Source organism: Equus quagga, chromosome 20 (assembly GCF_021613505.1).
Source record: "Equus quagga isolate Etosha38 chromosome 20, UCLA_HA_Equagga_1.0, whole genome shotgun sequence".
In the NCBI taxonomy this organism is placed as follows: Eukaryota; Metazoa; Chordata; class Mammalia; order Perissodactyla; family Equidae; genus Equus; species Equus quagga.
This window is the reverse complement of record NC_060286.1, coordinates 10056145-10082340: the sequence shown is the minus strand read 5'-3', so window position 1 is coordinate 10082340 and position 26196 is coordinate 10056145. Positions and strand designations below refer to the sequence as shown.

General features: G+C 44.9%; 1 protein-coding gene across 6 annotated transcripts in view; it reads right to left on the bottom strand.

Moving 5' to 3' along the window:
* LOC124230766 (nesprin-2-like) overlaps window positions 1-26196 on the bottom strand; it is a 298061-nt gene that overhangs the window by 15085 nt on the left and 256780 nt on the right. For all 6 annotated transcript variants that reach the window (XM_046647128.1, XM_046647127.1, XM_046647130.1 and 3 more), the window contains 7 exons: window positions 23088-23243; window positions 20562-20720; window positions 19517-19683; window positions 7194-7356; window positions 1802-1989; window positions 1140-1290; window positions 608-790 (listed from right to left, as the gene is read on the bottom strand). In XM_046647128.1, coding sequence (XP_046503084.1) covers window positions 608-790; window positions 1140-1290; window positions 1802-1989; window positions 7194-7356; window positions 19517-19683; window positions 20562-20720; window positions 23088-23243 — 1167 coding nt within the window. The remainder of the gene's footprint in view (window positions 1-607; window positions 791-1139; window positions 1291-1801; window positions 1990-7193; window positions 7357-19516; window positions 19684-20561; window positions 20721-23087; window positions 23244-26196) is intronic.

Here is a 26196-nt window from a genome sequence, read left to right as displayed (position 1 = left end):
CGTCAGTTACACCTGGACTCACAAAGGATGACATACCACGCCTTCTGAATTACAGAAATTTAAGGGGAATGTTTACATTCAAAAATTGAATCCAACTTTTGAGGTTAGTCAGCGTGCCCCGAAATTCAGAGGATAATCACTCTCCCCAACCCCCACAACGCAGAGGGGGCTCTGTCCGCATCCCTCAGAGTGTAAGAACCCACGGGACACACAGAAGCGGGCAGATGGGCGAAGCGGGCCTCTCTCCAGGCTGAGAGGGGCCTTCGCCAGACCCATGGATGGCAGCGCCCCAGACTCTGGGGACAGTCTGTGAGCCAGCGTGCACACTGTCAGGGGTTACAGGAGCGGAAAGAAGAGGCGTGTTGGATAACACAAATCACATAAACAGGCTCTGCCTAAGAAGCCTGTTCTTCAGCAAATAACCTCTTTAAGGAAGTGAACGCTGGCAGCTTTGGGCTTAAACAAGGGGAGACTGTGTTGGAAGGATGTTAAAACAGCTTAGGCCTTAAACGAAATCTTCTGCCTGTTGCTTTGTTACAAGCCTGATGTGGCAGATCGCTTCCCCCTGAAAATCTACAAACAACCCGAGTGCCGTAGAGAAGGTTACTCTGAGTCTGCGCAGCACAGCCGTGACCCGCTTCTGGAGGCTGTCCCAGCGCCGGTTGCCCTCATGGACCATCTGCTTCAGTTTGCTGGCCGTGTCGGTGCGGTTCTCCCGGGCCAGCCGCCGGTACTGCTTGTTGATGAGCTCCAGCTGAGTGAGCCGCTCGTGGATCTGCCGCTGGAAGGCCTGTGTCACAGAGGAGCCCATCCGTGCCACAGCACAGAAAGTGCCGGGACACCCCCCTCCAGACCCCAGATGACCTGACTCATAGTGGTTAATCCCCAAACTGAAAAGGCATCAGAGGGCATACTTCACTGTTCTGATGCTAAAGCTAAAGGCTTCCAAGTTCAGTGCATGGCAGCTGCATAATCAGCAATGTCTTGCAAAGCTGCCCAAGTAGCTGATGGTGGGTTATGGATTGGGTGGCCCGGGCCAGGAAGGGGGGAAGCCCGCCACTTAGAGGAGTCATTTTAGCCGCTCCTGACCCCGCCGCGGGCTTGGTTATCAGGAGCCCTGGGCTGGAGGGGGTCATTACCTCAAACCTCTTCAGCTCTTCTTTGGCATTTGTGTACAGCACCTCTGAGGAATTCGGGTAGGCCGCTGTCCTCTCGGCCGGCTTGAGCCAGTCCTCAAAGCGGGAGTAATCATCTAAAAACTTCTGCCACAGGCGCCACGTCTCCTCAATTCTGACAGGAGGAAAGCAACGAAATACAAGCCACCCGTTTCCACCATGAGCTTTCACACCTCCTTTCTCACTTAACCGGTCCTGTTCCCAACTCCCCTTGCACCGTCCCTGTTCGAGGGCAGAGACTCCACTAGACTTCGAGCAAATAACCAGCAACGTCACTCCTTGCTCAGGACACCTTCTGTCTGGGAGCGCCAGCGCCTCAGAGCTCCTGCCTCACAGAGACAAACAGGAGACAGGGCTTCCTCTGTGACTTTACAGCTGGGGACAGAGTACAGTCGCCAGCCATGGTTACAGCCCAAGACACAGGCGAGCTGAGGAAAGACATGACCCAGTTAGATTGTTCTGGAATCATTCACTTAATAAGCACTAGTCACACTTACTGAGCCTTCCCTGCTAAGACCCGGCACATTTCAAAGTGAAGGGAACAGAACACAGTTACTGTACTTTCGGTCAGAAGGGTGCACTGAGTTGGCCACATTTAAAATGTTTAGGGGCAGCTCAGTTCTTACTTCATTCGCCGCTCCATTGACATGGCGCAAATGTTCCTCCAGCGTCTGTCCAGGCTTCTGGTAGTCTGCTGGATGGAGTCACACTCGGTCTCGTTGGCACAGGCATCGGAGTCGTGCAGTAGGACATCACAGATGTTAAACACGGACTCCACCCCCGCACTGTGTTGCTCAATGTCTCGCTGCAGGTCCTACATTACAACAGAGTAGGAAGCACCTTAAGATGGTGGTCAAAGGATCTCTACCCACACCCTCATCTTCCAGCCCAGGGGGCACAGTCCTGGGTGGATTTCTACCTTGGAAGCAGAAACACAAACCGGTTCCCTCTCATCTTTGTGCAGCCATTGCACTGGAGCAGCTGACACAAAGCCTAACAAGTCAGGCAACAACTGGGATTTCTTTGTCACACTGACTATGTGAGGAGTGGGAGTAGTGGGGGATACCCTCCCCTGAGATCCCACCGCCCCACAGATGGAGGGGAGGCATCGGATCCACTCCACACCACTCGACCCCAAGGGCCTCCAATTTAGACTTGGCTTTGGGGAGGTCTTCCATGGAAAACTGACTGAGTCTCTTCAGTAGGACCGAAGACTTCAGCAGCAGCAGATCTTCACCTTTTATGGGTCATAGAATTCTTAAATCTACTAAGACTTTTGTGCTACCTTTACCGCCCCCCCCGCCCCAAATAATGCGTGCGGCTGTATGCTCCACAGCCTCCCCGTGAGCCCATCCTGGGGCTCAACAGGCCCAAGGGGAGAATTTGGGGGTAGAGACTCTGCTCCCCCCATCTGATGGGGTCCAGCCAAGGCTTAGCTCTGAGAGGGGAACCTTGTTCTCTGATGGCGACAGTGATGCAGTTCCCTGATTCAGGAGGAAGAACATTCATGAAGAGAAAATGCATGGAGAATAACCATGGCACTGCCCGTTATCACCCAGATCCTTCTGCCCAACACGCGTGGGCCGGGAGGGAGAGGCGAGGAGGCTGCATGGCACTGCGGACGAGCTAGGCTTCTCCTGATAGCTGAATTCTGAGGAAGGTGACATGAGACTGCCCCCACTAATCTTAGCATCCGAGTTACTTTGTGAGATAGCAAAGACGAAGCCCAGTTCTAAGTTAAATACGGCACTGTTAACTATATTAAAGTTCCCTGGCTTTCACAAAGTTCAGTTTATAGGAGGGACAATTTTATACACAGTCCCTGCCGCTATCTACAGGAAGGCAGCATGAAGTTCATCACGGGTCACCTCAATATTTAATAATTTTGGACATTACTATTGTATTACTAGATAAGACTAATATTTTCTTTCTTTTCTCCAGATGAATGCACGGTCCGGATCATTCTGTGTCTGAGTGGATATGAAAGAATAAAATGCTAACACTCCAACTGAATTTTAAATCAGGCAGTTCTTAACATAGATCCTAACTGATAAAAAAGAGCACCTCAAAGTTATATTCAGAAGAAAGGTGTTTCCCACTTGCCACCTTGTGTGCCCTGTGAAAAGAGATGCGCAGGGTGACTTTGTAAGCTCTTCAGTTGAGGACAAATGCCTGAAATGCTGCAGTGGGGGACGCCTCCCTAGGGTCAATGTGAGGACTAGCTTTACAATTATTAGGTTTAAATAGAATTCCAGTTTTAAAATTCTTAATGGTTCACAGAATTGCCATGGGCTTTCCTAAAACTTACTGGCATTGATAAATATCCCTTTTAACTTTGTTAACAAATAAGGAATTCTAACACTGGTGCTAAATGAGTAACACTGACCATTTTCACTGATAAATGGTACCTGCCCCTGACCTCACACGGTGGGGTTGGGTGGGATCTGGTTGAAAAGCACGGAGGAAGTCTCGTCTATGGATAAACATGAATGCCATGCATTTTAACAGACTCTCTGCAGTCACTTTACATTATTGATTCAGCTTATAGTGAGTGAAACGGCTACAGAAAACTGATTAATACGCAGGGTGAATGGTGGCAGCGAATGAGCTCCATGATAGTTTATAAGAGACGACCGACATCTTGGGAAAAAAGAAGTCCCAACATTTTCACAATTTCCAAAACAAATTTCTAAAGCACCACAGAATGGCCTGCTGATATTGTAGTGTGAACCAGTTAGTTACCTTGTAAAATATCAAATAAAGTGGTAGACCTACTCGAAAATGCAAACCATTTAAATGCTAGACAGGTGACACTTTGCAAACTGAAATAATCCTGCCACAGGTCTCCACTGAGGCCCGAGTTTGTACAATAATTAGATTTCAAGAACTGTCCAAATGCAGAGAAGAGCCAGACTTAAGAAACAACAGGACAATGTGAAGGCGTCTGCCGGCGGCTCTGCAAATGGGCTCCTGTCCGTTTCATTTTTCTGGTCCTGCGTGGGGGACACAGAGCACTGAAGCTGAGTAAGAGCTGGGGTGGGGAGCGAGAGGAGACGGGGGTGACATGAAACTAGAGCTAAGAAGGCAGCCAGGAGGAATGACAATACAGAACGAGCTAGAAGAATAAGGTAAAGGGGGGAAGGAGAAAACCAGGCAGAGGGCAGAAAATTGCACGTGGTGGGGCGCCGGTGGTGGCTCCAGAATGTCTCTGTGGGAGGGGTTGGGGGTGACAAGTCTGGGTGGTCTTGGGGAGTGATTTAGGGGGGCTGGCATGAAGCTGAGTTGGGCCACTGGGGAGGGGACTATTGGTAATTACAGAACCACCTCCCCACACCACCACCTGGCACCCCTCAGGGAACCAGGAAACCAAAGAAAACAGGAGCAAGGTGCTGAAGACTCACGGAAAGTGGTTCACAGTGTAAAATGTCACAAAGGTTGCTACCACTTCCTTTGCATTTTGAAGATGATATATTCTCCAGAAATCACAATACACCCTTATCATCTAAGGAGTTTCACATAAAAGAGAAACAAAAAAGGAGTCTTCTAAGGTCTGACCTCGGCCCCACGGCCCCAGGGACATCACAGTGAGGATCCAGGCACATTGCGGCTCTTTACCCCTCTTGGGGGCTGAGGGCTTTTGCAGGAAGCAATACTAGCCCAAGCTTTCAGGTCTTATTTCCAGAAGTAATCACGTAATTTACTATATTTAACTAGTGATAGAAACACGGGTAAGGTTTTTTGAAATGGCCCATACATAATTCTCTTTTGTGACACATTCCTGTTTTTGATGGAGCATTTAAGGTCTAGGCCTAGTATGATTTTTTAAAACAAAATGCTAAAAGTTTCCTTTTAGTATATCTGTGGTAGACAGAATATTGGCCCCTCCAAAGATCTCCATGTCCTTATTCCCAAAACCTGTGAATACGTTAGGTTACACGGCAAAGGAGAATTAGGATTGCTAACCAGCTGACCTGAAAACAGGAAGATTATCCTGGACCATCTGAGCGAGCCCAATGTAATCCCAAGGGTCCTTAAAAGTGGAAGAGGGGTGGGACCAGCCCGGTGGCACAGCAGTTAAGTGTGCATGTTCTGCTTCGGCAGCCCGAGGTTCGCCGGTTCGGATCCCGGGTGTGGACATGGCACCACTTGGCAGGCCATGCTGTGGTAGGTGTCCCACATATAAAGTGGAGGAAGATGGGCATGGATGTGAGCTCAGGGCCAGTCTTCCTCAGCAAAAAGAGGAGGATTGGCAGCAGATGTTAGTTCAGGGCTAATCTTCCTCAAAAAAAAAAAACAAAGAATTCCATGATGGTGATTCTGAATTCTATAAAGAGGGAAGCTGCAAATGAACCAGACTGAAATGCTGCACCATTTCAGTACAGGAAGAAACAAGGCCAAGGGGATGGCAGCTGCTCCAAATTGTACACTTTTGAGAATAAACTGTCTACAATTTAATGATGTTTTGTCACCCTTCAGGTTTATAAAATGTTAATACACATTATTATCCCCTGCCAAATTGAGCCAGTTATTCTTTAAGAAGAAAAATATTGTCAGCTTCTGTATTATTTACCTGAAAAAACTCACCACTCAGGGTAAATGGTTATTTGCAAGGCCTTGTCTATAAAGAGACTATTCAAGAAATTCACCCTAGTGGATCAAACTTGTAAATAAAGCTGATAATGTTCAGTAGCTGTGAGTCCACTGAGAAGGGCATTACAATCTCTGCAGTGTCCATTAACATGGTACTTATATCGATATTCATTTCTCCACAAAGCAAAGACAGAATTTAGATGACCTCAATGAAAAAGACATACTTAAATTTCTGAGGCTAAGTGGAAAAACCAGTATTTTTACCTAACAGCATTGCTAAATCATACCAATTTGAAAATAAGAGAATAGGCATCGTTTAAACAGTAATTGTAATAGATTGAATAAAGATCTAAGTCGAGAGTACTATCAGCTACTTAGCTCTATTTCATGGTAGCATGAAATGTCACTTGTTACCATTAAAGGGAATGACCTGAACTCAAGAGAATTTATCATCAACGGGTGGCCTTGATGATAATCTCATGGAAAAGGTTCAGCCCCGGATTCTGTCTCCAAGCAGCTGTGATACGTGGGCAAATCTCTGCAGTGTGTCAACAGACAGCAAACACCAAGGCTTTGGAGGAAATGCGAAGAAAACAGACACAAGTCTAAGAACCTGATGGCAACAGTATTGCTTAAATGGTCAAAACAGAATCTGCTCACAGGTCTGAGGAAAACAGAGGTGATGGAAAGCTCCTGAAAGAGTAACATAAACATAATATTTTAGAAATAAAGACAAGTTTAGGCACTGCATTTGAGAATGAGCACGTGAATGTGAGCCCACAGAGGGCAGGAAAGTGGATTTGGTAAGTCAGTGATATCAAAGAGCATGCCCACGTCAGTGCAGTGATAAACACTGGCGGGACTCAGTGGTCTGCAAATGGCGGAATTCCCAGGTTGGCTCAGAGGGTGCATAACCGGTGACAGAAATGCCCAGAGCATTGCAGGAGAAACTTCCTAAGCTATCAGTCCAAGCACGCTCCTATTACACCTTGTTTTAATTTTTTTAAAGCTCTATCAGACACACCGAGTGTTGTCCCATGAAAACCTTCCTTGGTTAGAAAAACTATTTTTCTTTCAATTTATTGCCTTCTAAAACTCTATCAACAAAAACAACAAAACAAAGATCCAAGTTAAAAAAATAACAAATAAGAAAACCTCATTTACCACTAAGATTAAGGTCTGCATCTTAACCATTGTTCAAGGTATTTCACAAAGAGCTATGTGAATGGTGGCGGAGATGGGTACTCAAAAGACGGAGACCTCACACACGCAAGAACACGGACCGGTGATCAGCTTTCTCTGGAAAAAACAAGCCCGTATTATGAAATGTGAGCACACTTAAATTCACAGCCAATACAGGGAAGGTTCGAGTTAGCAGGTATTGTAGACACCTACACCCTTACAAAAGCTCATCGCCCATTCCCCCACCTGCTGCTCGGCGAGCCTCTTCTGGATCTCTTGATCATCACAGACGTCATAAACCACGGGCTTAGAGAGCTCAGACTCAATCCGAGCCAACCAGGTGCGAAGGTTGCTCATGTTTTTGTCTAACTGCTGAATAAAAGCAAAGGTCTCCTTCAGCTTCTTCACCCTAAACATATTTGTAGGAAAAAAAGAGGTGGAAAACAAAAGCACAATGTTTAGTGGGGAGAAGAATGCACGGACGAGGGTGTCGGAGGGTGAAAAGGAATCCACATCGGTTATTGATTTTACAGCAGAACAACACTCACATTACCAGATAGTTTTCACAGAATTATGTGACACTTTCCAAAACTGCTGTTCCAGCTGATTTTCAAATCGACTGAGTTAACCCACCCATGCAAATATGAAGTCCTACTATTCCCAGAGTGAGACCCCTGAGACCCAGTCCATCTTACTGGGGCTGCAGAGGAGACGGGAGGTGCTTTCTCTCTTTCTAGGTTAACTTCCGTCCATCTTCTGTCTTGGGGATGCCCAATGATCAAAGCAGCCAGGACCTTCCCTGACGGGTTAAGATCACACACCTGCTTCACTTGGTGGTATCTGGCCCATGCTGCCTCTCATGGGACCCTCCTCTTGAGCAAGCAGAGAACGTGTGTCAAACCCACCCCATCCAGTCCGAGGGGTTGAGGGTGCCGCACGCAGAGAACCAGCCCATTACGGGGCAGCTGTGTCAGCCAAAAAGGGAGGGGGCTCAGAGAGAGGCTGCAAGCACAGTTCTGACTCCACCTCCCTCACCGACCAGCCAGACTCGGCGGGAGTCACTGTATTTCGTGAGCTGGCTGGCACGTCCACGTAGTTGAGGGGAAATGACGCAGCTGCTGAGGGAAAACGATCTTCTGATAGATCCTGAAGTAAAATGCTTGCATAAACTGCTTCCACAAAAGTCCTAAAGTAGAGCTTATTCCAGTGATCTGTGGGACTTTTAGTGAATCCCAGAGATATGAAGTGATGGCTACAATGGAAAGTTCCCATTTATCAAAACTCATGTTGCAAGGTGCCGTCAGAACTGCATCCCACGGCGCTAGCAAGAGAAATCAGGGCACTGACCCTAACTCGGAGGATGCGCACTCCTCGCCACCGTCATCTCTTCTGTGACTGCCTGTGAACAGCTTCCTACCGTCCGCCATGCCCTCCTGTCTGCCTTTGGTTCTATAGCCAAAGCGTACATTCCAGGCGGCAAGACTGATCCACGTTCAAACCCTTCCACAGTCCTCACTCCGCCCTGACGTACTGGTTTAACCTCTGACCTTACAGGTCCTCAAGAGGACAGTGGCCTCTCCGCCTCCACCCCTGCACTCTGCAAAGTAGCTCCTCCTCCCTTTTCCTGGGGCTTCTTCCACTGCTCACTGAGGCACCAGGGGCCCCTTGCCCACGTGCTCCTGTGGCACCCAGGCCCACCCCTCATTCACTGTGCATCCATCACGACAGAGCCCACACTGGCCAGGCTGCACAGGGCTGCTCCCTCTGCACGTACGGCACCTCCCACACTGCCTGGGGGGCAGGAGGTATCAACAAACATTGGTTGAATGAATAAATGTGTATAAGACTTCCACTACAAGCTATTATTTAAGTAGACCACAGAGTTGTGTGTGCTTTTTTTACTTTTTAAATTTCTTTTTGCATCCTACAGTAGATCAAATCAACTCTGGGGACTGACTTCTAGTTTTAGCTCTATTACCAGCTAGTTTTATGATTTAGGGAAAGTCCTTTTCCCTTAGCCCCCTCATCTCTAGTAGGCCTCTGAGGTCCCTCAAGCTTCAGGGGCGTGGTAGCATCCGGGCGACATTCAGGTCAGAGCTCTGGATGCAGGCAGACTGCGTCTAAGCCCCATTGCACCATCCCCGCAAGGAACCTAACCTTCCTACGTCCCTGTTTCCTCATTATCTGCCAAATTATTATCCACCTTGCAGGTGGCCGTGAGACTGAAACAAGAGGATGCATGTAAGACCTTTGTCAGATAGTAAGTGCTCAATATAATCCTAGGTCTTATGACTGCTGACTGGGACTACACGAGGCCGCAACGACGCCTCATTTATACGGCACTGGACCTCAGGAAGTCCTTTTACAAATATTGTATTCTCAACAGCGCCATGAGGTAGGCAAGCCTGGAGGGAGGCTGTGGAGGCTGGCGGTGGAGAGCACCGACTCTGCGGTCAGGGCCTGGGTCTGAATCCCAGCTCTGTCTAATCTCAGCTGTAAAACGCTATCAGAAGCAGTCTCTTCCTTCACCCGGTGGCTGAGAGGATCCGGTGAGATATAAACCCATCAAAGGCCTTCAGCACAGTGCCTAATAGAGATAAATCCCCAGAAACTGTGGTCAGGATGACTTTCAAGGTGTGTTTTCCATATTGCATTCTTATTGCAAACATCATAAGGAAAAGCTCCCTTCAAAGCTACAGGATGATTTATTAAACAGGAAGTAACAGAATCCGAGGCCAGGCCTGGATGCAGTTGTAACCTAGATCCCTCCTTTGTTCCTGTGGCTTTGAGGTACACTCTCCTCACCCCAATGTCTTGTCACCCTGATTGCCCAGGGACCAGACAGAATACTCCAGACAACGCCAGAGCAGCCAGGAACCCCAGGCCCCATGGGACAAGGAGTCTTTCATGCAGTTTGCAAGGGGCTACCCTCCTGTAAGGCTGTGGCTGGAGAAGCAGCCTGGGCCTGAGAGCTGCCATAGATGGGGAGAGGAGCTCAGGCCCAGCAGCCTCTGCACAGCTCTCGTGCCTCCCCCTCCTCCCAGGACCTCAGCCCCCACTGTCTTATCCAGCACCTGGATGCAGAGACGCTGTGATCTTGAATCATGTTAATCCCAGGGCGAGGTGTGCAGTGAACACATGGGGGAGTATGGAGAAGGCGGAGGAATGATTTAGTTTTCTTCCCCAGGACTATGGTACTCCAGGCCAGTGGTGTCCGAAACGGGGTGCTCAAGACTCAAGACAAACCACTGGGGTGTGGGAATAATATATTAGACTTGCTATTATTAACCCACTTAAAAAAAATTTCTACATTGGATATGCCTTATAATTCACAAGCTTTATTACTGAAATGGAACATCCACAGAGCATGCTGACATCTGCACGTGCCAAGCCTGTTGTGTTTTACGTGTCAGCAACTCACTTAATCGTCACAACAATGCTATGTGATCGGTACTGTTAGTATCCCCACTGGACAGATGAGGTAACTGAGGCACAGAGATGAAATAACTCGCTCTAGTGACACGGTCATTAAATGGCAGAGGCAGGATTCCAATCTGGGCAGTCTGGCCTGGAGCCGCTGTTCTTAAGCATCTCTTACAAACCTGCCTATGCTAATGTGCACTTACTGGAGGTACGAGATGTTTCTCTTGCTGTCAGGGAACGCGATCAGAAGTCTAGACTCATGGGGTCAAGGGTACACGGGTGGGGGCGGGGCAGGGGTAAGTGCATTTTGGGTGCCCGTCTTTGCCCCTCCATGATTTCCTTTCTATAAACATTTAACCATTTTTGTCTTAGGTCCTACACAGATCCTGAGGACTCAAAGATAACTGAAACATCGGTCTTATTCCTAAAGAGCTAGTGGTCTAATTTAGACATTTATAATATAACATCGGAGGCAGTCAATAAATTTCTTCTGAATGAGTAAATGATGTTCACTCATACCTTCGAATGTGTCTTTTTCGTAAGAGGTGGCCATGTTATATTTTAAAGAAAAGATGTAAAGATCAGAGTACCTCTGAGCCATCTTTCCACAAAACAATTTCCTGCCACTATGAGCCACGCATGCTCCTAAAACTTGGTTCCACATTAGGCATGTGAAGCACTGAGAAACACACACGTAAATCACATGCATACTTAGGGCAAATTAATGGGGAAGGCAAGGTGGGAGGGAAAGAAAAGAAGGAAGTTGTCAAGAAGCTACAAAATATCCATCCAGTCAGGATTTAACCTGCTCTATGTCCCAACCTCTGACCAAAGGCATGATAACCCAGAATGCGCGGTGATATAAATCAATACTGTTCCTCAGATAATCATGTTACAACTTACTCTAGACACTATCCAACATCCTGTTGAGTTTGCATGGTTCTGTTCTGTACAGACTGCATCTAATGATCACCTTTTCCAGGTCAGGAAGTACGTGTCATTTGCCAACCCAGGCAACCGATCTCCACGTTAGGCCTTGTTAATATCGCTCTTAGAAAAATTTAAATCTCGAGTTAATATTGGGAAACAAGGAAACTCATTCAGAGACCAGACCGCTGGCACAGGGAAGCAGCCCCAATACTACATTACATCAACCGCCAAGGTGTTCTGTTCTCTGCACTGGCCTGTTTCACCCAGGTGCACTCGACTAACGCTGCTCTCACATACATTTCCACAAATCATATTTCTCCAGAAAAAACAGCATGATTTCCTGAGTTGAATTCTAATTCTGAGGATTGGGAAAACAATTTTTAGGTGCAAAAGGAAAGTTTTTCACCTGTGTAGATTATTGGAAGCCTTGAATAAAACTAAAATATTTTTATATGAAATCAAACAAAATCAGAATTTTGCCTAAGAAGAACTACAAATTAGAAGATCTTTTGCAGGGATTATGGGTAGAAATGCAGAAAATCATAAAGTGAATAAAGTTTTTCTTTTATTTTAATAGTGATGGATCAGAATATAACATTTATGAACCCTGCTCTCCCTCCAAACCAAACAAAATCTAGGCAGGTTAGTATCATCCTATGTATCAAGCCCAAGTCTGACAATGTGTGATGGAGGCTTCAGATATCAAATTCATGTGGAGGGAATAATACACATTTCAGTCCTATTCTCTATATGCTAAAGGGTCTACAGTTAAATTACAAAGGCCCTAGATCAGCGTAAGTTAAAAAAATTCCTATGCCAATGTGGACAGCATAACAAAAAATAATAACGAAAACTGAGATGGTCAAAGTATCTGAATTTGCACTAAAACAGACAGAAGCTCAGACCTGTGGACAGCTGTCAGTTGCTAAAATTGTACAAATTCTGTACAACTGCATCTTTTTGAGTGAGTAAACATCTTTATAGCAATACAATCAATTACTTTGAGATCCTGAAGACCTGATTTAGGGGCACAGACGTTACAATGCATTTGAGCTCATCGCCTCTTTGAAGCATTTATGTTGCTGGAGGACTTCCATTTTCCACCCAGCACAATCACTTCTCTCCCCAGCTCGTCAGAGGCTGACTGCAGACACCACACGCACGCTGACACTGAGAAAGAACCCATCCCCCGATGGCTGAGCACACAGACTCCGCGGCCACCATCTCATCAGTAATTTCTATTGTAACCAAAACGAGAGAGTGAGAGAGCAAGACACACAGAGACAGCAACCACCCCTCGGCCATATGCAAAGCTAATGACTGAAATGGCACTTACTGTTGACGAGAAAAAAATCATTCCTTATGTTGATTGAAAGCTCCAAGTTCCGAGCTGCCCCTGCACCTCCACCTCCGGAGGACGAGGCAGCCCCTCCCCCGCCTGGTGGGCCCCTCCATTCACTGGTTCAGCATCTTCCCCAGGCCGCCCTCCCGCAGGCTCCCGTGGGCACGGCTTGCTCACAGCCACAAAGCGATGCCCGCAGGAAAGGCAGAGAGCTGCTTCTCGGCTAACTGCAATTTTTAATCTCAGTTTTCTCCTTTCCAATAAACAAATATCTCCAGCTCTTTTCTCTCTCTTTCACACACACACACACACACACGCGCGCACACACATACAAACACACAGTCTTTGTTCTGACGTTCAGGATTGCAATACTGGGGGAAGAAAGTCACAGTGTTATCTTGGCTATGGGTTATTTATGAAGTGTTATAAACCAAGAGAAGAAACATTTAGATTTAGGGCACAGAAAAGAGGACTTCTGTTCTCGTCAAATTAAATCTTCTCTGATTAGGTTTAAAAGAAATGGTGAAATCTGAAGCCCCTGAGTCCGACAGGAGTGCCTCCCTCCTGTCCCCCTAAAGAAGAAACTTCCCCGGGGGGTTCTGCCCTGCCTTTTTAGGTCCTGTGTATCCTGGCTCAGGAGGGGCAGAGAGTTCATTTAGTCCATTCCTCTACTTTTTGCAGGAAAAAAAAATTCTATCTCACAGCACAAATGGAGTTCAAGACTCTGCAGAGGAGGAAATTGTGCAGTTCTTGTTGCTAGCTCCTCCTAGGGTTTACCATAATGTGAGTATCTGAAAATTCCTCTGCACGCCAACCACAGTTCTCAACGCGAGCTGAAACGGCTCTGCTTACGGAGCACCCTTGCTTTGCGTCCAGCCCCTTCGAGGCTCAGCCCCAGCCTTATTTTGAGACTTCACAATATCAATCATTTCTCATGGGTCCCTCCAGCCCAACATTTAGTCATTATTACATCCCCACCTTGAAACACCGCAGACACATTCTACATCAGTCAGATTACGAGTGTGGATTTGGAAACAGTTCTCCCCAAATGCTGCATTTGACTAACTTGTGCTCACATTCTTGGCTGTCCTTGGGACCTGCTACATATGACCCCCCAAGGCTCATACACTGGACCTGCCTGATGCTGGACACCAGGCTACTGATTGCTCATTGACCCAATGATGGCTGCTGTCCCTTGGGGAAGCTCCCCAACTCTCAAGAAGCCATTTCTGCAGGGCTTGGGAGCAGCAGTCACCTGCTCCAGAGGAGGAATGATGGGGCTGAGGGGAAGGAAAAATGAAAGGGGAGAGGTCGACCTCACATCTGGCTCTCCCTGTGCTAAATTTCTAAATCCTTCCAAGCCCACTGGACGAGGCAACCTGTTAAGACCAGAGCAAGTCAACTGTATGACTAGCAGCATTGTTTGGTCTTCCAAAAGAACCTTGAGACAACACAGATAAAAAGAGAGCAATGAAAAACTTTATCAGTTTAAAAAGGCACATATCTCCCTGCTCATTCTGCAAGGGATGGAAAAACAATCTTAACACACAGTTGCCATGGCAGTAACTGCTGAGTTTAAATGACAACATTTTAATTGCTACTATTATAAAGTAGGGGGGTTTTTCATGTTGGTAAGTGAAATGTGAAAATTACGCTTAAAGTTTTTTCATGGACTTGATCCTTCTGATGGCGAGAGAGCTACCTAGTCTAAACAGGAATGGACCATATGCTAGTATGTCTGAGTAAGTTCCCCCTTCATAACATTGGCTTAAGGATGCCAAGTCTATTAATGATGCTACCATCAAAGAGAAATTAGGAGAAAGCTAACAATATTCCTGACATTTAAGGCCCCCATGTTCCTTTTCCATAATAAACATTTGGAAAATACAGATAAGCAAAGTTCTTTTGGAAAACTAAAATCACCAATGATGCCAACGCCAACAGATAACCAACGTGAACGTATGTCTTTCTGCTTAGCTGTCTTGTCTGTCTCCTGCATTGAAAGCTTTCACCAGATCCTTCCCACGTGCTGCTAGAAAGAGTCTTCAAAAAGAGCCACCCTTCCACCCATGTTTCTGAATAGGCTCTGCCAACACAAACGACCAGCAGGGTGACTCCCTAAGGACACACGGCTTGTGCTTTATAGGACACAGCTGAGGCTCTGACTAATGAAATGGGGAAGGGGTTGTGGGAAACAACAGTAGATGGATTTTTAAAGAGTTCAACTACTAGAATTTTGAAATCAAGGGTAGCAAAGGTGAGATTACGTGTGGAGCTGAGTCTTTCTCTGGCATGAGTCCCACTGAAGGGAGGATGGCCGGGGACCCTCTTTTCAGAGCTTTGGTCTGTGCTGGCTGAAGCAAGTCAGCTTTGCATCTTTTTGTCCATCACTCAACATCCTGTGCCTAAGCTGTTCTTATTAACAGGTAGCCTAGCTTCCTCCAAAACAGAGGATCGCACATATTGGTAGTTCTGAAAAACAACTTCTCTAATTTACTCCTCTCTCCTCCATTCAGGTTTTGCTGGGTCACTTTTTAAAGATGTCTGAGAAAACATGAGGAAGAGGAGGAGCTAACAACTACAATTAAAAAAAAATTCACTCTTCATTTAATCTGTCAAATGAGCATAGTAGGATATAATTAATATTTCTTGTCATCAAATCAGACTGGGTTCTAGAATAATCATACCATTCACTAAAAAATATATAGTGCTTCCAATGGCCTTTCTGTTGATAAAATTAATAATGTGTTTTATAAGAGTATAGATGTCACAAATGTAGGAAGCTGCCCAGGGGCCCACGAGGACTGCTTAAATCTCCTGCAGCAACTCTGAAGGAGAGCCAGTTCCCTGGATTTTAATGCCCACCTCAGGGCCTCTGTGACCTTATGTGAGGTCTTTACAAGCAGAGGAAAAGCAGTGGTTTGGGCCTAAGCCCCCTCCCATTCCTCCTCTATGCGGCCACACTGAGCTGCACCAGAGGCTAGCAGTGAGTGCGTATGGACGGACCTAAGGGTCCCAGGTTCTTGTGCCGAGTTTATCAACAAGGAAACAGGCTCACAGAGGCCACAAGACGTGTTCAGAGAAAGTGGCGAATCCAGAATTTCTGCCTCTTGGTGCAGCACATGTCACGTCATCCTGCTGCTGGCTCTAGCTGTGTTCCCCAGACCAGCACCACTAGCAACACCTGGGCACTTGTTAGAAATGCACATTCTCAGCCCCACCCACACCTACAGAGTCAGAAGCCCTGGGGGTGGGGTCCAGCAACCCATGTTTTCATGAGCCTGCCAGCGATTCTGACCCACGTTAATTTAAGTCTGAGAACACTGCTCTAGAGTAAACAGTAAATTCTACACCGAGTTCTAGGTTCTAGAAAAATTCTGATAAACTACCTTTAAAAGTCAAGGTCTCAAAGGAGCCAAGTGCTCTTCCGACATATGGTGCAGGCAGACGGACAGATCCCAGGTCCGCCCCTGCCCTGTGCAGAAACGCTTCTGCCCGGGACCAGTTATTCGCCCTCTCGGAGCTGCAGCGTCCCTCTCTGGAGGGACAACCGACCTTGCGGGTTGTTGCAAGAATGAAATGAAATAACATATATGAGGAGCCTGGCGCTTAAAAAATTAACAATGGTTTCTTCCCCTACCCAGCCCATAATGGAGCCTACTACTTGAAATGATCAGACATTTTACATGCATTTAAGTAACCCTGTCTTTCATTTTTAGCAATTCTTTTGAAATTTACATTTTGCTGAGAATGAACCCAAAACAACAGACCTCTTTTGGGTGAATTAAACCTGATTTGTTGAGGTCTTGAACTTCTGAACACCCTTCCAAACTTTGAAGTTAAAGGCTTATAGTTAAAATCTTGAAGACCTGAGGCTGGGTACCTGTGTAGGATCTCCCTTCCAAATCTTACCTAACATTTTTAAGAAGAGATGTTGCCCCCTGCCCTAGGAGTGAAGCAGCAGAACACTGAGCAGGACAGAAAAGGTTAACCAGTGGCCAGAATTCTTTGGGCAAATGAGGCCACAAGTGTACCCTGCAGGGCTGCAGGTTCTGGTGGGCAGTGTTCAAACCTAAATTCTGCAGCCTGTGCCCCCCCTTCCTTGATAGTGTGATACGATCAGCGTCAGAGATCAGACAAGGAGCTGATTCTATGTGAGGTCTATTTATGGCAGGTCCAAGCTTGCTGCCTCAACCCACAGATTCCCCTGAAGGGTAAACGCCAACTAAGACTTTCCTAGACTCTCAGCCATCTGTCTCAGCTCAGCCCTTGCTTTAAGGTAAGATAAGTTATTCCCTCCCTAGTCCCTCAGCTTTGAGGGGATTAGGTTCTCAATACAGTCTACTCATTTCAGCGTAACAAACTAGAAGGGTCTGGGGCAGAGGAGAAGCAACACAACTGCTTGAGTTGAAATCCTGATCGCCTCACGTGTTGGTGATGTCATTGTGCACAAATGACTTAACTTCAGTGCCTCGGTTTCTTCATCTGTAAAATGGGATAACGGTATCTACCTTTCAGGATACAATGAACATTAAGTGAAAATATACCTAAAAAGCACATTTTTAAGAATATAGCTGGCAGCCAATATATTTGCTACTACTTCAACTCCTTATTTTGCCAATTGCTCCTTCCAAAAACACCCCACTGCAATTTCACCTGCTGTTTTTTCCCTTTCCCACGAAGGAATTGGCTAAAGACAGGCAACCGGAGAGGAGAGAGGAAAATAGCCTATTAAACTCTGAAGTGCTATAACCAAAGCATGAATGACTCCAAATGGACTGTCAGTCTAGTCTTCACGAAGCATAATCTAGATCTCACTCCTGAATGATCTGTGAACAAGCACCATGTCATAATACCCTTGATTAATGCCAGGCCCAAGAAGACTGGGGATATAAAGATAATGGTGACAAAGACATGCTAGCCACAATTTACCTAATAGAAATGATCTTATTCTTAGGTACTATGACATTCATTCATTTCAACAAATATCTGAAGCACTGTTTCAGGTGCTGGAAAGAAGTCAAAGAGATTGGTCTCATGGAGGAAAGACCTCTCACTATTAGACATAATGGAGGGAATCCTCTTCTACTCAACAAACATGCCACTTAGTCTTGGAGTCTTAAGGAAAAACAATGATAATAACCACTCATAGACGCTGGCTCCCATGTGCTGGTCCTGTGCCAAATGCCAGGCACATGTCATTCATCCCCACACAGGCCTCTGATGTGAGCGGTGCTGTTAGACACATTTTGCAGATTTGGAAACTAAGGCTTAGGAAGGTGAAATCACTACTCAAGTTTCCAAGGTGAGTAAGTGTTAAAGTCAGGCCTGGCTCAAAATCTGTGCTCTTAATCCTCACTTGGGTCACCACCATGGATTTCTATTGATTTTTTTTTCAACTGGCAGTAGAGAGAAGTTGAATTCAGCCCAGCTTATACTGCTAGCCAAATCACCCTAATATTTGTCTTTAGCAGACGCTGTTAAAAACCATGAATGACCCAAACTTTATTTAGAAGGCCAAGTCTTTTGTTGAGATTTAAGACTTGGCCCCAACCTACCTTTCTAGCTTCATCTCCCACACTGGAGCCAGCGGAGCTTCTTGTCATTTCCTAAACAGCTTCTACACTGCTCTACCCTGCACCTTTTGTCCCCAAAATGTGTTTCTCCTTCCCTGCCACCAGTAACACTTCAGAATCCCAACCCCTTATTCAGGACCATCTGGGAACACCACTCTTCTGTAAGGCTCTTCCTAATCCCCAGCCCCGGTCCACGAAGATGAGAACTGAGCTCTCACACCATTTTGCTCTACAGCGGCTCCGACGTCTGCTCCCATTAATGTAATGGGCTCATCTTAACGTCCCGCCTGTCACTCTCACAGCACTTAGCCTGGTGCCTTGGCTGAGTGAATCAGGTTTGCTTACCGTTTACAATAAACAGAGATAATGGAAATACCATATTATTATGAGTATCTTATTTTCAGTACTCCCCAATTCTTCAGTAACCTTACAGGTTTCTCTTGTATATTGCACATTATATATGTGTTCAAAACGTCTGAGCGCACTGTTGTGTAAAAGACTCGCTCAGCCAGTGGAAGCACGACGCTGCATGAGTGGTCCCAAAGCCGAGCGATTGTTTTTGTACGTCATGTTGCAACTGAAAAACACTTTGGCTGGGGTGTCTTTGGAGAGAGACTTTGAAGACAGAAGACATTTAAAAGCTTTGAGAGGCATCATCCTCGTTATTTGGGGGGGGGAGATAAAATGATCAGTCTTGTTTCTGACGAGGTTGCGCTGGAGAACACAGCTTTGATGTATAGTCACAGCCTCGCCTCCCAGGTCCGCACCTTCGGACCAGATGCGCACTGGGGACCTGGTGTGTGCATGCCCAGCACACACTTCCAAAGGGTCCCTGCCTTGTGTGTGCTGAACCCCTGTGGTGGGGACAGTCAGGGACCTCCAGAAGCAGCATCTAGAAACCCGTGCCCTGACTGACTTGCATCTGCCACGCATGAGAGGGACAGGCAGGAATGATTTCATCCAGGGGACAGCAATCCTAAAGCAGAGTTAGAATTTCGAAATAACACCTCCCCAAGGATCTCTTTTCAAATTCAGTATCCAACTCTCATTTAAACCTAATCTAATTCATGTAAAATTTTAAGCTAAATAAACAAATACATTAAAGTGGCATATACTAAAATATAACCTTCCTATAATGCTGAAATAAGAATTTCCACTCATTTTTACTGAACTTTACATTTCTCTTTAAGTTTACAGATCTGCCGGATTACCTGAGAGGAGGACTGGGCTCAGTTTCTAGATCTGTGAAGTGACCCCTGTACCTCGGGAGTAGGAATCATTTTTAGGCAGTTTCTTACCTTGATCCAATGACATCAAAAAGATGTTGCCAGCGGTCATTAATTTTGCTAAGCTTGTCATCGATCTCAGCTGCTCTCGTCTGGTTGCTGGCCTTGATCAACTGGTCACCCATTTGCTTTAACTGTAACTTGTTTTCACTAAACAAGTTTATTTCTTCCATGCAGTCCTGGCAGAGGCAGCAAAACAAACCCTGAAGTACTACCGAAAAGTCATTTCTTCGCCAGCCATAAATACAGTTTGCCTTTTGAAATTTCTTTTTCCACAATTTTCACCATCTTTATTCATTAATTTTTGTCAGATGGTTTAGTGGAGCATGTGGGAGAGAGATGGGCAGGAGCCGCCCCCCGACCCCCAAAATTGTTTAAAAAATAAAAAACTTCTCACATCTGTTAATTCTTCAGTATTAGCTAAAAAAGTCAAAGGACCCACTCAGCACATGTATAATATATAAAGCAGTAGTTCCTTTCTTAATTCAATAGGCCTGGTTTCCCCTCACAGCTATCTTCTAAGCCAACCTACCTGGGAGCTGAGGACAAGTGAATACAACCAAACTAGCCTAATATATCAATAAGAGTTTTGCTGAGGTTTAACTGAGTGGCATTTTGGGTGACTGCAGCAAAAACGCTCTTTCTCCCTTTTCGTGGGAATTAGTGACCATCTCAGACTTATGAGCCCCATGGCTGTCAGCCTCTTCCCGTTGGCAAGGGGAGCTCCTTAACGATAACCAGAGAAGCCATAACTTCCTTAGGGTGTGAAGCGATGCTTAAGGAGATGAGAGTGCCTTCTCTGGCCAGGCACCCTAACCGAGGGAAAGCAACCCCCCTCAGTACATACCATCATGCCCACCCAGAACAGTCCCACATTTCCCATCTCTCTGGAATCCTCACTCACCAGTTCTTCTCTGAGAAGAAACAGAAAGTCCCTTCAAATTTCTAAAATGTTACTGGAAACATACCTATAACATTATACGGCTCTGAGGTGGGGAGTGGAGGGCAGAGGATACCGCAGTATCCTAGCTGCACCCACCTGGGGACTCCTGCTCACCTTCTGTAACTTTTCAATCATCTCTTCAATGCTAATATCTGCTGTCTGGAGAACTTTGTTTTCCATCTGTACCAGCCATGCACATAACTCTTTATTTTTTTCATTGAACACAATCCATGAATTGAGTCTGTCTTCAATCTCCTGTTTTCGTATAGCCACCTGGAAACGAAAATGCATTTGGCAGCTGAATATAGGCAGGAAGGAAAGTGTTTTTCTTCCCTTCCTCCCACCAAAAGGACTATGAATTTCATTCATTTTAATCAGTGACCCTCTAGATTTAAATCATTATGTTTTTGCCTCTTAAACACTTAGGGTTCAACATCAAGAAAAGTTTTATACTTTTGATAAATACCATAAAAGGCATCTAAAAGATTAAAGTGTAACTGACCGAGAGGATTCAGTTTTATCCAATACAAATGTATTATCAGGTTATATTAAAAATTAGAAACAGGAAAGGTTAGACGAATGCATTAAGCATCACCCAAATTTCTTCTGTTCCTCATTCTTTCAATATACATTTACTGACTGCTTGCTACACGCTAATTTATAACTCTATGACACCAATCGTTTTGCCTTTTTAAAAATGACAACTCCCGGGGCCGGCCCCGAGGCCGAGTGGTTAAGTTCCCATGCTCCACTTCGGTGGCCCAGGGTTTCACCAATTCAGATCCTGGGTGCGGACTTGGCACCACTCCTCAGGCCATGCTGAGGCGGTGTCCCACATGCCACAACTAGAAGGACCCACAACTAAAAATATGCAACTATGTACCGGGGGCTTTGGGAAGACGAAGAAGAAAAACAGATTGGCAACAGATGTTAGCTCAGGTGCCAATCTTAGAAAAAATAAAAATAAAATGAAAAGAAGATCAATTCTTTATTCCTACTTAAGGCCAATGCCCTGCCTTTAAATCTAGATCACAATATAAATCTAACATTTGTAATGCAAAGGGAGCACAAAAATTAAAGTCATTTCCATGTTTTAAGGATATATTTCAAAAACAAAGCAAAATAAAATAAAAAACAATGCACACCACTCATTCAATCCACCTTCCCATTATACACTATGGCTTTGGATGGAAACCATGAAAATGGAACCAAATACTGGTCTGCAGTGAACAGGCTGACCCCAAAACACCCAATGCTCTATTACGCATGAGCAACACATAAGCTGAAATCAGCAAAGGGTCTTCCTCCTCACAGGGTTCAAATTTATTACTTAAACAAACATAAATTTAAAGAATGCAAATCAGCCTTTCTAAATGTACAAAAGTATTCCCAGGTCTTAAAAATCTTTAGAATCTCAGAGTTGAAAGGCATAGCTAAAAGTTCTTTTGGTCAAGTTTTAACATCCCACTTTAAAGATGGGGAAACTGAGGTTGAACTCCCAGAAATTTTCCTGCTATGCACAAAAAAAACCTCTGCTCTTTTCAGACTGAGGCAAAATAACTGATGCTTGTACATCCACCCAGTGAAATGTATTAAGAAGGCTCAAAAAACTATCCCTAAAAAAACAAGTTTTGTGTTTCCATTCCTCAGGGCATCTATTTATTTAGCTTTTTAAAATCCTGGCACTTTGTACAGCATCACTTTGATTGGTTTCATAATGGTAACAATTAGGAACATCTGGGCCCCAGTCTGTGCTTCTTAACTTTTAGGATAATTTTCATGTATTCTAAATATTTCCTTTTATATAAAATGTGAAAAAAATTCTAAAAGGACATTTAAAATTAGGATACATTGTGACTATCAAAGAAAAACATTTTACTTTATTAAAATACATTCAAAAGGGCCTGAATTTCAACTTTTAAATACCTCTCCTTAATTCACAAAAATGAGATTAAGGAATTTATTTTTCTTAGAATTATGTGTTCTTAAAACAAAATCCTATTTGAACACCCTTTAATGCCATCCTGATCCTGTCACAAGTACATACTGTATAACATCCTAACCGCAATCCGATTCTTTCTATGTAGAAGTGAACTGCTGAGATACTAGTGTAGCAGCTGATCATTTCATTAGCTTCAAAAACCAGCTGCTTGAAATAAACATCGGACTTCATGTGAAGGCAGACTCTTAGATAACAAGCCCCTGTGCCGGGCACTAAGTATGACTCCTGCTGTTCGCTGGGCCCAGAGAAGAGCTACTGCAGCGATGCTGACCGCTCCAAGACCACCCGGGACCTTGCTGAAGTCCTGATTCGAATACACTGATTGGTACCTGTCATTGGTACAGGACAGAGAGCAGTGTGCGCACGGCGGCCCAAAATTACAACTTTCTCCCTGACTTAAGGTGATTCTTAAAGAAGCTCATTAAAAGCATGCAAAGTTCCAGCACTGAGGGCTGGAGAAACAAAGGGTCAAATCTGTTAAACCGTGTTGCTGCCTTCTAAAGAACAGCATCTGGCCCGGGCTCCAACTGAAAAGGGCCTCGGGCTCAATGAAATTAAGCTCCTTTCTACTCGGTCAGGCCTTCGGAGACATTTCAATAAACGCCAGAAGAGCCGTGCCCTGCAGTTAACTGACTTACCCTTAAGCAGAGGTCCTCCCATTGTCTGTGCAAATGCTCTATTTGCTCCTTCAAAACCATCACGTCCTCCACAAGAATGTGCTGGGTTAAGTCAGTCTTCATAGTGGGAAGTTCTTTCAAGTTCTGAGTCCAGTTAGCCAAAGACTTCTCTAGTTCCTGCGTTTAAACACAAGAAGGAAAGAAAAAAAGAAAAAAAAAAACCCTTCAACTCAAGCTGCTGTTGTTTCCAAACCTGTAGGCTAATCCTTTGATTGGACTCTGGGGGAGGGGAGAACAGGGGAGGGGGCGGGACCTACAGAATGAGAAACAGCCCCGGGCGAGCGTCTGCAGTTGTGGTTGGCCAATTGCTCACCATCTATTTTCTCAAAGGAAACTCGTTTCTACCTTTGTTTTCATTTCTTCAGGTAGTTCAGACTTTTATATAATTAATTCTATTTTAAAGTCGTGTAAGTCTTTACCTTTACTCAAAGGAAAGTATTTTTGGAGTCTAGCAACAATCTCTCTTTCTCACACACACACTTTTAATCCTGAAACTATTACAGAAATGTTGTATAAAGTGTGATTTCCCATTTTTTAAAACATGTAAGAAATGCATTGTTGCTGCTGTGGCAATCACATAACAGCTTTGGTTCAAAGGGAATTATTTTGGTTAACTTTTGAAAAGAATGAGTATAACTGAAGAAAAAATAAATCATTCCCTAATTATTGGCAGATTGGTTAGCAGAAAATTTCCTCTGGCTCTGCAGACATTTACTTCTTAAAATGAAGTGTGTGTCAAACGAAAACTTTTGTATGCTAGTACTTAATCAAGAAAATTGCTTTCACAACAGGGGCGGTACAAGGAAACAGCCCACCGGTGAGTCCTCCAGATTTTTCCTGTGCTTAGAATTCTTCCTACTTAGGCATATTTTAATGGTCTCCATTCATACCTGTCTATTGGAATCTGAAAGAAAAGACTACTTCATTTACATCAGAAATAAGTCTGAGGAGTGGCAACAATACAAATGTGTTAACTCTGATTGATTTTCAGAGTTCTAAAAGCTACACTGGCATGATTTCGCAACTTGCCAAGAAGAATTTACGTTTAATAAAATGGTCCAGAGAATTCTTTTCATTTATTTATTTTTGTGAGGAAGATTCACCCTGAGCTAACATCTGTTGCCAATCCTCCTCTTTTTTTTTGCTTGAGGAAGATTGTCCCTGAGCTCACATCTGCACCAGTCTTCCTCTACTTTGTACGTGGGATGCAGCCACAGCATGGCTGATGAGTGGAGTAGGTCCACACCGGGATCTGAACCTGTGAACCTGAGGCTGCAGAAGCCAGAGTTCACGGAACTTTAACTACTTGACGGCAGGGGCCACCCCCAGAGAATTCTTTTTAAAGGTTGCATGGAGATCAAGAACTAACATCTTTATGAGAAGACAAATCATTCCTTTAAATTTTTGTTACCCAGTTTTAGCCTCACGGTTCTACTAGAGGGGATGAGAGCAGATCCCGCGGTGGAACACTTCTACTAGCCATACGGCATAAAGGGGCAACTCGAAAGGGGAGGGATACCATTCACTGACTCATACTCAAAGGCAGCTCAGATGCCTGCACACGGGGCAGTTATCCACAGCCACATTTAAATCAGTTTGGCTTGGATACTTGGTTTCCTCCTACAATTTGAAAGGATAATTAATAGATGTAGAACTTTTGAATAAGGACATTTTATAGTTCTTAATAAATGCTGCCAAATTGTGTCCTCAAAGAAATGACTTTCTCCACATACTTTGTGGCGGCAAGTTCTATGCATTTTTTTGGCAAGTTGAATATGTGTAATGATTCCTAGTTATTGTTTAAATTTGTATTTCTTAAATTACTAGCCTGAAATGCTATCCACTCCTTCACTCTGATGCTTCCACAGACATATTTAGTTAATTCCTGACATTTTCAGATCTAAGACACAAAGGTCATTGCTCACAGGAGCCTTCTCTGGGTCACTGGACAAGGTTGGGACCTCTGTTTTATGCTCTTTTAGCCCCCTGTCCTTTTCCCCTCTGATACTCACCATGCTGACAATTATTCACACACACGTACGTATGCATATAGGGGACTCTGGTTAACATGTGCGTCTCCAGCAGTCCAGACTATCAGCTCCCTGCTGGCTGGGGCCATGACAACAGTGCTCACCAATGCATGGCCCACTCAGCCCCTACCACATGCCCGGTGTAGAGTAAGTCCTCACACATCAAAATGTATGCTTGAAAGGAAAGCAATGTGGCAGGATGTCTCAAGAGCTTTAACATGTTCATAGGTCTTAAGTGAAAAAAGCAAGGAATCAAACAAGCTATAGAGTGAGGACTACTGTGGAAGTTTATTACGGCTGATGCTCACTGTTTGTATAAACATTTCAAAAATCATGCTTCCGGGGCTTGCCTGTGGCTGAGTGTTTAAGTTCGCGTGATCTGCTTTGGCTACCCAGGGTTTCACGGGCGCAGACCTAGCACCACTCATCAAGCCATGCTGAGGTGGCGTCCCACGTAGCAGAGCCAGAAGGACCTACAACTAGAATACACAACTATGTACTGAGGGGCTTTGGGGAAAAGAAGGGAAAAAAAAAAAAAAGATTGGCAATGGATGTTAGCTCAGGGCCAATCTTTTTTTCAAAAAAAAGTTTTTGCCTTAAAATACTCCAGATTTGTCACCAAACTAATTGCCAAAGAGAACACGTCAGTCAGATAAGTTTCCCTTTTTTAATTTAACCAGATAAATTGTCTGTATTCCAAAAACTACCTATAAAATTCCAATTGCCCATATAACACGTGATGTAAAACTTGAAGTTGTTTGACCATGTAAAGTGGTGTGTCGCATAGGCCTTGGCTGGACTCTCTAATGTCTCTAGGCACGACAGCATTTAAGCCTTTGTCCGTGAACTCAGTTACTGTTGGGATTGTCAAGTCCCATTTCTCTACACTACCATTTGGGTAAAAAGAGGAGCAAAAAATAAACGTGCATCTCTATAAATATTGGCCTGTGTATGCACAGAATATCTTTGGAAGAATGTGCAACAAATCTCTAACACTGACTGCTGCTGTGGAGAGGGAGTGAAGGGCGAAAAAATTTTCA